At 39.6% G+C, this 12,528-nt stretch overlaps 1 protein-coding gene across 1 annotated transcript; it reads left to right on the forward strand.

The window, feature by feature from the left end:
- The first annotated feature begins 2,507 nt into the window (after positions 1-2,507).
- On the forward strand, positions 2,508-7,948 carry LOC116252409 (protein DETOXIFICATION 33-like). Its single transcript, XM_031626644.2, has 9 exons — positions 2,508-2,828; positions 3,037-3,232; positions 4,666-5,008; positions 5,088-5,174; positions 5,427-5,483; positions 6,209-6,447; positions 6,554-6,672; positions 7,408-7,494; positions 7,616-7,948. The coding sequence occupies exons 1-9, from the start codon at positions 2,601-2,603 to the stop codon at positions 7,706-7,708; spliced, it is 1,449 nt and encodes a 482-aa protein (XP_031482504.1). The 5' UTR covers positions 2,508-2,600; the 3' UTR covers positions 7,709-7,948.
- Positions 7,949-12,528: the final 4,580 nt, after the last annotated feature.

Consider the following 12,528-nt stretch of genomic DNA (forward strand, 5'->3'; position numbering starts at 1 on the left):
GTTTACTTTCTTATTTTCCATATTCAACTCTTTACTTTGCAACCTTATGCTTTTAACCCAAGAAACTCGCCATATCATAACTTCAACAAAGGCAAATTAGTTAACATTTGTTCTTTTTGAATGTTGCTTACCTTTGTTATTCTTGATTGCACAAAATTTAGAGACAAGGTCTTCATTTTTTTTCCTTTTCATCTCTAATCTTAAAGTAATAGTTTCAGCTGTTGACTGGCTATGGATAACCTTGGGAAATGATGAGTTCGAAGAAACCTAACCCTAAGAGGATCAAATTCAAAATTGGAATGTTGTTTAAAAAAAAAAACTATATCAGGGCATCTAATGGCGTAGTTCGGAGACCCAGCTCCTAGCGCACTGGGTCTATTAGCACCTAATTCGAGCCTGGCCAGTCGACCTAATGGGCTGGTCTGAGTCATGGTTCCTAGCTTATGAGTGAAGTAGGAATAACCTTAATCTCTGACCATTAAGTAAATCATCAATGACTAAGATTATCCCGTATGAATCTAGCACTTAAGAGTATGCTACCTATCAATTTCTCTCTCTCTCTCACTCTCTCTCACACACACACACACACAAAGGGCAGGTACTTAAGAGTATGGTACCTTGACATGTATATCTCAGGCTTGGCTTGACACCCATGTCATCTGGCCAGAGGGTGAGCTATGTTCAGGCCCATATGCCTGTCAAGTCCTTAAGGTGACTGTTTGCCAACCATAACAAATTATTACCATTCTATAAAGCTACCAAAAATTGAGGTAAACTCAGTGTATTAATCTAACATATTGTTCCATGATACATAACAATTTGTTACTGTAGCCAAACTGGCCCTAAATATGAGGCCACCAGGCGGTTTGGTTACATATGCCGCAGTTGGAACGTCCTCACGACAGAGGGGAGGGTTTGTTGGGACTCTCATAGATTGGCATCTCGTCATCTATAACGATACGGGAAATGCTAATTCTCAAAGGAGACATTTATACGCCCCATTACCCAATGAATGCCTAGCTTTTAGTATAAGGATGTCCAACAAGATAAGATTAATATAAATATTATCACCGGAAGATGGGCACACTCTTCTTGTTACCTAACACATGAGAGAGAGAGAGAGAATGGATGGTGGTTTTGAATGGTGGCTGATGAATTTCCAACGAGCGACCAACCAAACACACATCCTCCATGTTCAGCTGCTCTCGCCCATCCCATCCAATGTCATGACTCGATGTGTTGTGTTTATCTTTTGCATACAATAACTTTGTTTTTAAGTAAGAAAACCACAGAAGGGCATGAATCATAATCACACTTTAAATGTTTATGTGATAATAGATAACATGTGTTTGCTCCATGCCAAATGGATCTCACCCAGTGGCAAAGTCAGAAACTTTTGCTGTGGAGCACCAATATGTAATAACCCATTTATGGGGGTCTGTGTGGTCAACTGCCCCCACTTGCCCACAGCTCTAGCTCCCTTGCGGATCTTACCTACCAGGTTATTTGAGTTGAAATATTTGATGAGTACAAGGCTACACTCTCGCCATCGGTGGTACCGTTGAGCCGGCAGCTGCACGAAAACACATTTCTCTTACTAAAAATATAAAATGTGTTGGAACAAACTGTAAAGCGAACGAGGGCTCCATTTTCTCATCCTCACCAACTAATAAGAGAAGAAATTTCGATGGTAAAAGATTTCTAAGCCCGAGTTTCCTGGGAGAGGAGAGATTCTGGAAATTCCACCGGCCAGCAGAAGTTGTCCGATACGTTCTGCAGTAATTTATTAGAATTTCAGATTTTGTTCATCATTTATTAAGCCACGGCCCCCACCCTTTATCTTGGAAGAATTTTTTAAATAAAAAAGAGCAAGGGGGACCCTTCCTACACCTAGAAAGTTAAGTCCAACTCCCTCTCTCTCTTTCTATCTCTATCTCTAACTGCCAGTCAACGGCCGGGTGAGGGTCAGAGACAGAAACTCCCACCCTCCGTTTGGTGGAAATAAACTTTCGTTAATCTGTCGTTCCTTCCTGAAAGTTATTGCATCATATTCAAGAAAATAACAACAGTGTGATTCATGGTGTCTTTTTGGCTTAATCTGCTTCAAATGTATATTTTTTAATTCGTACGGTTTTTCCTTCTAATTTTAAATAGGCCCTTGAGGTTTGCTGTGGTACCGTTCATTCAAAGTTTGACAATGTGAAGAACAGATTCCCGAGTTTCTCTCCTCTTACTCTTGACGCTTTGGTGAGCAGAGGGCCCCCGTTATTTGTAGTGGGCCCGCCGGTCTGCCACTTTTCATTTTCTTTTTTTTTTCAGGTATAATTTTTTAAATAAAATGGGCTGCGAAATGGTAAGATTCTTCAATTTCTAGCTTACTATTTGCGTATGATTTTATAAAAGGGATTTTCTTGAGAAATTAAAAACTGCTGCTGCTTAAAAAAGTTGGAGAGAAAAGGGAAATGGATTTTTCAGGGGAGTGACGTTTCTTGTAAACTGGTTGATGAGGAAGTTGGTTCCATGCTCCCGCCCGCCTCTTTATATTCCTTGACATGAAACCAACCACAGAGGAGATTTCAGGCGAGGTGGAGAGGTAAAGAATGGAGACGCCTCTGCTAGAGAACCAGAGCAGCCCCACTCTATGCAGGAGGTCGCTGATAGAGAGCAAGAAGCTATGGCACTTAGCAGGCCCTGCCATCTTCACCTCCATATGCAACTACTCGTTGGGTGCCCTCACCCAGACCTTCACTGGTCAGGTCGGGGAGCTGGAGCTCGCTGCTGTGTCCATAGAGAACTCTGTGATTGCAGGGCTGGGTTTTGGCTTCTTGGTAAGACATGGCAGCCCATGACATCAAACCAAAAAAAGCTTTGTTTCTATCTGCTAGCTGTTCTGTACTAAGGAACATGTACTGTATTATATCATTTGTGTATTGGATGATTTCTGTTCTGTACTAAGGAGCATGTCCTGTATTATATCATCTGTGTATTGGATGATTTCTGTTGAAAATTTGAACTGGGTGGTGGTGATCATGGCAGCTGGGTATGGGAAGTGCTTTGGAGACACTGTGCGGACAGGCCTTTGGAGCTGGGAGGTTGAGGATGCTGGGGATTTACATGCAGAGGTCATGGGTTATTCTGTTCTGCACAGCCTTGATCTTGACTCCTGTCTACGTCTTCTCAAACTATATTCTAAAGCTTGTTGGGGTCTATGACGAACTGGCTGATCTTGCAGGTAAGCTGAATTCTGTCTCCATATTGCCATCACAATAAACATGATCTACCATTGTCATGGTTTTCAATGAGCTGCTCAGACTACCTTCATCCTTCTCTTTCCTCACCCCAAATCGATTGCCGGTAATTTTGAAACCTTCTGTCATGCTGTATGGCCCTATGTATAGTTAGGAAAATCTAAATTCTCAGGCTGCATAGCCCCTTCAAAACATAAACATCATCCGCCGTATTAATGCTTCTTGATAAACTGTTTCATTATCATCATCACCCATCTTTTCTTCACCATATCCATTTATGCAAGTCTTGGAAGCTTCTGCTACTCTGTCGTAGTCAGATGCATCTTTATGGGCAGCCTTACCCGGGCCAGAACACCAAGCTTGTGTCCTTTTCTGTTCTCCTAATCACACAGAAGTTCCACATGTGGATGTGTGTGTGTGTGTGTGTGCGCGCGCACGCTCTTCACTCGCAAATATGCATGCACCCTTAGTAGTCTCTCTGTTCTCCAATTACAAAGAATTTGCATGTCGGCCGTGTGCCTGTGTGAGTTGTGAAACTCAAAGAGAAGCTCATCGTAATATAAATGGAAATTAAGAACTGCGATATATTTAGCGGCGATCTGTTTGGGAAGCCTTTCCGGTTTCCAAGAAAAGAAGAATGTTTTATTCTTAGGCTATTGCTTTTAGGCTTTCAGTATGTCAGGAAGGTTGACCTCGAAAGTATAAAGTAGGTGGAATGCTCAAACTGCATGTCCTCTGAAACTTTTTCTTTCTTTTCATTTCTAGCAGAAAGAAGCCACCTCAAAAGGACCTAGGCACCTAGCTCGCTGATTTAACCTCTCATTTAGCTTGTCTTGGCATCTTTAGAAGACCCACAGCTAAAGAAACACATATTAGAAAAGTTCTTGCGCTTTACTGCTTTTGCTTCTGGTTGGCTTTTGTCCTTGTCGTTAACTTTATCAAATTACATGAAAATATGAAATCATAACCCTAAGGGAATATTATTTTTACTTGCTTTTGGTTCACATGATCCTGAACAAAAGGGTGAAAAAAGGGTGAACTTTGACCACTAGACGTATGCGATGTTGGCAGTGATGAAGGGGGAGTGCAGATTTGAAAAAGAACGCAATTATGAAGCTTGTGGGTTTCTTATGATACATTCTTTCCCATCACAAAGTTTTATTGCATGCAAGCTGTTCTCTGGACTGATTTAACAGCGTTCTAATGAAAAAAGTTTAACTTAATCCGGTAGATGTTTGTGATAAGTAAACTATAGAGTTCATCTCCCAGTAAACTACTTACTGTAATATTCATGTTGGAAAAAACAAAGGCTAATGGATAATGTGGCAACTGAAGGGCAAACCATGTAAACGACACCTTACAATTTGAAATTTCTAGTGCAGGAGGATCTTTAATAAATTTGTATATGTTTATGCAGGCGAGTTCGCAATATGGATGCTTCCTCAGCTGTTTGCTTATGCAGCAAACTTCCCAATCCAAAAGTTCCTCCAGTCCCAGAGGAAGGTCATGGCTATGGCTTGGGTTGCTGGCATTGTCCTTGTAATTCATGCATTTTTGAGCTGGCTCATGATCATGAAACTGGACTGGGGTCTGGTTGGTGCAGCCATAACGCTTAACTTGGCATGGTGGCTGGTCGTTTTAGGCGAGTTTGGCTACATATTAATCTACTGCACAGATGCATGGACTGGGTTTTCATGGTTGGCTTTCAAGGACCTGTGGGGCTTTGTTAAGCTCTCCTTAGCTTCAGCAGTCATGCTATGGTAAATAAGCAAAGATAAAAATGTCATTGACTTTTTGGTACAGCAAAACCACTCCTGACACCGTTTTTTCTGTTGGCAGCTTGGAGTTTTGGTATCTTATGGTGCTCATTGTGATTGTTAGTAAACTACCAGATCCACTCATACCAGTTGATGCGGCTTCCATATGGTAAGAACAATTTATAAATCATGATCCAATATGGATTTGCCTACTGAATCTTTTATGATTTCGTTTTTGCATCAAATCAAAACCTACAATATCGAGTGATAGTTGGTACTTGTTAGAGCAAAGTGGTGCTACCAGGAAGAGTAAAGATTTGGTGTAGTTTTTACTTTTCATGAGTTGCAAAGTTTTGTTGTGCCTTTTAAAATTTGATTATGAGTAAACTTTGTTTTTAATGTATTTTCCTTCTTCCAACAGTATGAACATCAATGGATGGGATGCAATGATTGCACTTGGATTTAATGCCGCAATCAGGTAACATAACTACTCCTTTTGAAGATGTAATAATTTATAGAAATAACATGGCAAAATGCACTTTATTATCCAATCTTCTCCAAATTCACTCTGGCAGAGTCATCTGTGTGGGCAGCATTGCATAAGTCTATGTCTACACAACACAACAAATAGCAGGCGTAATAATTATAGATGATTCTGCAATATGCCTCGTTAACTCCTTAGTTTCCTAAGGATAAAGAAATGTGAGGGCATGCATGTGTGTCTCGTTTAACATAATAGCCTGCATTTGTTATTAATGCACGAATCTTGCAAAGGTTGCACATGTTGCACAACTTTATCAGTGCACTTCTCACTGGAAACAGACTGCTTAAGAGTTCGATGGATGTAGAAACTTGTCTAATCGTTTCCTTTTTCTAGTAAATTGCTATTCAAGAACATTGTGTACCCAGAGCAAAGAAACCTGTAGTCCAAGTGAAGATTGATCACAATTGGATAGGTAGCTAATCTGATAAAGAATCTAGATTCCAAAGTAGACACTATTTTTCAACTATAGCACCACAGCAGGTCGTGAGCAGGCGGTTAGACGAGAATGTGAGGGATGACAAGTTAAAAGACCCCTCATAAACCTTAGGTTCGGCGCTCAACCTCAATTCGAAAAGTGCAGAAAAAATAAAAAGTTTTAACTGTAATAGTTTCATTATAGAGGGAACCAAAATTTCTCATTTTATTTTTATCATGTGCAGCGTGAGAGTGTCAAATGAACTGGGAGCAGGGGATGCAAAGGCAGCAAAATTTGCAGTCTGGGTAGTCTCTGTGACTTCTGTCTCAATAGGGATCGTTGTCATGATCGTCATTTTGTGTACCAAGGGTATCTTCCCCGTCCTTTTTAGCAGTAGCACAGCCGTCCAGGAGGAAGTGACAAAACTTGCTAGCTTGCTTGGGATTACCGTTGCCCTTAACAGTTTACAGCCAGTTCTATCAGGTAATTAATGTAGACTTTCACTAAATGAAAAGCAACATGGTTGTATTCTTCTTTGTTCATGAACTGTCCAATATGCTCAATTTTTTCTGCTATATTATCTCTTCAGGAGTTGCCATTGGAGCTGGATGGCAGGCCATTATTGCTTACATAAACATTGGATGCTACTACATTGTCGGATTGCCTGCAGGCATACTTCTAGGGTTCAAGTTTAATTTTGGCGTGGAGGTAACTTCTCTTATACGCATAATCGCATCCCTGTGTTTCAGTACACATCTGCAGTTCATGCGTCCACGCGTTTAGCATGCCAGCATACAGGAGGCATGTGAGTTTGTAGAAATGTGTATGTATGTACATGTGCTGTAGAAAATATAGGCCTAATAGCACGAACCATAGGCATGTGGTGGCCCGGAACTATGGCTTTACACTCGTAACAAGTTAATATCAGTGAAACAAAAAAACTTTCACCCTTGACCGAGCTGTCCTGTGTCACCAGTGACCAGCGAGCTCCTTTCAATACCACCAGACAATCAGAAGTTCATAAGAATTGCACCCAAACAGCTGTCTCATCTGAAGGCTCCAAAAGTTCAGAAATTCATTGATTATGTCAACTAATCTTGCATTTTACCTTTAATTACGGATATTTTGGCTTGTCCACTCCATTTGTGCTTGCTAAGAATGTAAAAAAGTTCCCAGTTGGATGGCAACCTGCTGAAACCAACTCATGGTTAATGAGCCAAGAAACCATTACACAACAATATAATATCACTATGCATCATTGGATCTCATATGCATATGCATGTATAAGCACCAATGAAGAAGATGAACCAACACATTCAAACATTGCATCAGGACTGAATACACTTTAAAAGTGTTTACTATTGTTAGATTGCACCAGCTTAAAATGCATGAGAGTCTTTTGATTGGCTTCCTTCTTTCTTGACAACATCTCTTGAACTGCAGGGCATTTGGGGAGGCATGATTGGTGGCATAGCTTTACAAACACTTATCCTGATTGGTCTCACTGCCTCCACTGATTGGAAGAAAGAAGTAAGCAAACATTTGCTACATAGTTGCTCGTAATAGTTAGCGGTTGCTGTGAACAACTTGTATTGAACAGAACAATTTACTTAAAAAACAATAGTGCTAACTCCTATCGAAATATATGCAGGCATCACAAGCTGAGAGCCGTGTGAGGAAGTGGGGAGGATCACTTGAAGATGGAAACGGATCTGTAGAAAACAACCATGTTGCACATGAATGATCATAGACCAGACATAGACATATGAATTGCAGCGTATACGCTTGACTGGGTCCCGTCAACAGCAATTCAGTTTTGATAGTTTTCTATTGCTTTTCATGAGTCAAACTCCAAAGCTTGACTGTATTTCTTCTTGCCTGTATCTTCTGCATTTCTTGAAGAGAGCTATTGGAGAGCAGGTTTTCTTGATAATGTATCAAAGCATGCTTAGATTATGCCAAAGCTGTGATAATTTTTCACAAAGAGTACTCTAGCTTCATAGAGTTGAGAAGAGAAATCAGACCACCTTGTTTTGGCTTTTCTAGATCAGACGCTTTATTTCTAAACTAAAACAAAATAGAGTATGTCTGCATAGGAAGAAAAGAATTCTGCTTTAACATAACATGCAAGGAGCTTGGTTGGCACCATAAACAGTGGTTGTCTCCTCAGAGAGGTCCAGATAAGGATTTGAGAAGATTCGCAGAGCCAAATATGTTTCCCATTTCCCTGAACACAGAGTTATATTGTGAAACACGCAAAAGCCTATGTGGAGGACACCCGTTTTTAAATTCTCATGTTGTACAAGGTACTCAATACCTAGGAGTAAGGTTTTCAATTTCAAGCAGAGGTTACCACAAAAGAGCCAAAAAGAAAATCCAAATGTTGAACATCAGAACAGATGCGACTGAATAGCTTGAAGTATTCCTGATTCTGTACCTCATGAAGATCACAGCTTTGTCCAGTTCACAGTAAGTGCATGAGTAAGCAAATGTAGCAACTACATATTATAACTACAATGAAGGATGAACCAAGAGGAGCACATCATAGATGGCATGTCTTAAAGCACACGCTAATTAAGCTTCCCTCTACTGGTAACCCCTTTTTCTCTAGCTTGCAACAGGAAATATCTTTTCAAGCCTCTGTTTTGAAGGGTGTAAACAAGATGAAGCCTCTGTTTTGAAGGGTGTAAACAAGATGAAGCCTCTGTTTTGAAGGGTTTCTTTCGAGGTGTTTATGCCTTCCGCTCTCACCTGTCCTATGATCCTAGAGGCTTGCCCTTTAATGAAGAAGGGCGCTCATAAATGTTGTGCAGGCATGGGAAAGTTACATTGGCTACTTCTCTAAAAAATTTAAGCATATACGGTGTAAAGAAAAGCAACAGCAACAGCAGAACGGTCATAGCTCGTCCATTCTTTATCTGCTAAAGTTGAATAAAAGATGTGCGAGGGCAGAAAAAAAAAAATCTACGTGTTCCTAATTACAACAAAAGGGGACAAAAAAACTAAGCAAAGCAAAACTTATATCAGCAGTTTCTTGTAACTCCACCAGATTGTTCATGTTCTTTTCAGGCCTTCCCCTCTTTCCACTGTAACGCCGTCTTGCCCAAGATGCTCACAGCCCCACCATCACCAGCTTCCCTGTTCTGTAATATCTATCATGTCTGCGACAAACGTAGGGAGGCCGGAGGATCATCTTTAGCAAGGAGCGAAAAGGATTTTGATTTGCACGCTCAGTCGCTGCCTCTCAGAAGAGATTGTCTTTCTTCTTCCTTTTCGATGTTCCCTTACAAACAGAAAAGTTGATCTGGACTGGCCTCTAATTAGATGCCCATCTGTGCTGGTTGGCAATCGCGGTACCTCTTTCCTTTCCCCTCAATTGTTTCTCTTGAAAGAAGTTTTCCTGCTCCAGTTTTCTGTGTAAATGGCAGGTTGTTGAAGATATTGCTGTTCATATTGTTGTTTCTTTTGAATTGCTTCTAGGCTTTGCCAGATCTTCGCTTTACTTCAATTAAATGATAATTCGTGAAGTATATTAATGGCATTTTTTAAATAAAGTTTTTTTATGAGCTATTGAATTTTATTGTTTTTATTCATTAACTACCATCTAGGCTTTTAACTTCTTGAAAGTCGATTAGTTTGATACGATTACGATTCCATCTTCTTATAAGCTGTAATTTCTCTGATAGCATTTTATTGCACTTCCTGTTTTGTGGGGAAACTGTTCTAGAGAAAGTTCCCTTGGAAGAGGGTGGAAGAGGGGAAATTTCACCTGCTTCCAAATTCAGGGCATGCTTGATAAACCTGAAAAAGAACGAGTGGAAAAGTATTTTGGTGTTTGATGAGTGAGCGTAAGCGGAAGGGGAGAAAAACAATGTATTGAAATTAACTACCATGTTTTATTCTTCATTATCTGTTAGATATTTTTCTAATAATCGCTGGATTTTTTTTAATCACCACAAAAATCTAGTTAGAACTGATGGTCAGCATGTAAACAAATATCAGTATATCAACTCGATCAACTGGTAATCGTTATTAATTTTTATTAAGGGTGGGTGGTTCATCCCATCGCCCCTAAGAAAGACTACTGCCCCTAAGAGAGGCTATTGCCTGCTCTTAGTTTTCACATAGCATGCTTTGAAATTGCTCTGAAATCTTTTACGGTGTGGAAGTAGAGCATACTTAAACGTGACAGTGATCATTTCAAAACTCGATTCTGAGTTCTTGGAAGCAACTAGAAGAGAGCAACTTAACGTCGAGTTCTTGGAAGCAACTAGAAGAGAGCAACTTAACCAAACATCATCCTTTTCTACCAACCAACTGAAGTTTTCAATATTAAGCGCAAAATGCAAGTGTTGCTGAAAAAACAAAAGAAAAACATGCAAATGCAAACAATGAACAAGATCTAACAAGGTTGTCGATTTAGTTGTCCAATATTAGTCATCCGGCAGTGCTGCAAAATTCCATACCTCATTTATGAGGTCGGAATGTTTCAAATCTACATCAGCTCATCTTTTATCAAAGTGAGAACCTTTATTTTGATTATGGAATTAAATATCTCATCGGATGCATAAATAAGTAGGAATGTACAACGATTGGGCCGAGTTCAAGCTCTGCTAGCTCAACCTATATTCGAGTCATGTCATGTATTGCTCAGCTTAAGCTTAGGCTCGAATTTTATGAGGCGAGTCGAGCTCAAGCTGAACTCATTTAAGCTTGTGTCACTTTATTCATATTTATTTTCAAAATGAAAATGAAAACTACAAAAATGGTGTTAAAATTCATAAAAGACATTATTGACATACCCTTGAAGTAAGCTGAATTGAGTTGAAATGAATGGAGCTTGTGTAATTTGAACTCGTTTATAACTCGAGTTTTAACTCAAGCTCAAGTTCGTGTAATTCAAATTCAAGTCGTTTATAACTTAAATTTTAAATGGAGCCCGAGTTAGCCAGCTCGACCCCTTGTACATCCCTATTCATATTAAAATATCCCCAGAATTTGAACCGTACCTAAAACGTCAAACAAAGTAAGAATGAAGCTTCAGATTTTCAAGCAGGCAAGTCACATCATTTTCCGACATGATTAAAAAAAGTTTGTAAAAAGAATACAATAATACTTTGTTTCTAGAATGCGATAGGTGGCTTTGCCCACGAGATATTACTAGCAGCTGTTCTGTTCCAATAATATTTTCAAGAAAAAGGCCCCCTAGTTACATATTGACTGCGTAGTCTCCAATATAGTATATTATTGCAATTGAGGGCCGTTTACGCCTTTCAATGGAAAAACGTTTTCACCTTCTCAGTTTTGTCCCTATGGAAGGAGGGTTCTGAACTTTTGTTATCGAAACGTGGAATGGCATTTTAGTCATTTGGGCACCCAAACAATCGCTTCAGTATCTTTTAGGGTCGAACTCGATACACCGTGGAGCATTCAATCTAGGTTAATGTTGATCACTACGGGATTGAATCGAAGGGCACAGCTGGTAAACTCGTTGGGCTGACTTGAGAATCACGTGAGTCGGCTCGGATTGCCTACAAATCTGACTACGGGACAAGGTTTAAGCGAGGCAGAACCTGACTCGCCTTTGACTCAGCCCGACCCAACGAGCGCTGGAATCGCAATGACTTTCAAAATCACTCAATTCGGCTGCAGTAAAAATACATTATGGTTATTTGAATGCTCAATCGAGTCGATGAGTCAACTTGATGACCTCTATCTGTCGATCCAGTCCAAGTTATGGGTTTGCAAACTATGTTAGATGGATGCAGAGGAAAAACTGTTTTCATCATTTAAAAAATATCATTTTTTTATTTATTCTTTTTTTATATTTAAAAAGCATCTTCCTTATTTGACCCTGTTTCCATAAAAGCAACTAATGTGAAGGATTTTTACAAGGTTGAAGGTTTCAGTTTGCGTAGTTTACCTAAAATATGAAGGGTCCATTAAAATATACTTAAAATTATTAGTTCACCCTTATTGAAAAAGGGAATTCATTATGTAAAAGGATTTCACAATCACATTTTTTTGGGCCGATTTCTCCTTAATTTCCCTTTTATTTTAAGTGTGACAATAAAGGCCGAGCAAATAACAAGGGAAAATATGTATTAGGATGACGATTTCTATGTTTAAATCCAAGGGTCATTTTATAAGAGCACTTTTCGAAACAAAAATTATGAAAATACCCTTGATATTAGAAAGTCGAACCCCCACATATGGATAAAATTTAAACCGAAAAAAATGAATGAGATGCATTTCGAGAGATCAATATAGGAAAAAAGTTAGGACTCGTTGTGAAAGTTTTTCTAAACTTTTTTCAGCCACAAAGCCCATCCTCTATCCTATATGTCGGCCCATAATTTGTTCAACTTCCTCCGGAAACAAGCGCCATTAATCCACCACATCACCTCCGGTCGTCGGCTTAAAGCGTTCAATTAGTTAAAGCAAGGCAGCTGCCGCCGGAGATTTCTTTTTTTATCTTCCCCCCCCTTGGATTTTTCTCCCCGACTGTCAGAAATAAAATAACTGATAGTTATACAGAAGGACGGCCAGTTGCAGGGCGTGAAA

Source organism: Nymphaea colorata, chromosome 4, assembly GCF_008831285.2.
Source record: "Nymphaea colorata isolate Beijing-Zhang1983 chromosome 4, ASM883128v2, whole genome shotgun sequence".
In the NCBI taxonomy this organism is placed as follows: Eukaryota; Viridiplantae; Streptophyta; class Magnoliopsida; order Nymphaeales; family Nymphaeaceae; genus Nymphaea; species Nymphaea colorata.

Bases quoted from the DNA above. Each gene is read 5' to 3' on its own strand.
- LOC116252409 (XM_031626644.2), top strand. From the start codon at position 2,601: ATGGAGACGCCTCTGCTAGAGAACCAGAGCAGCCCCACTCTATGCAGG. The intron at 5,175-5,426 runs GTAAGAACAATT...TTCTTCCAACAG, and splicing joins GTTGATGCGGCTTCCATATG to TATGAACATCAATGGATGGG. The intron at 7,495-7,615 runs GTAAGCAAACAT...AAATATATGCAG, and splicing joins CCACTGATTGGAAGAAAGAA to GCATCACAAGCTGAGAGCCG.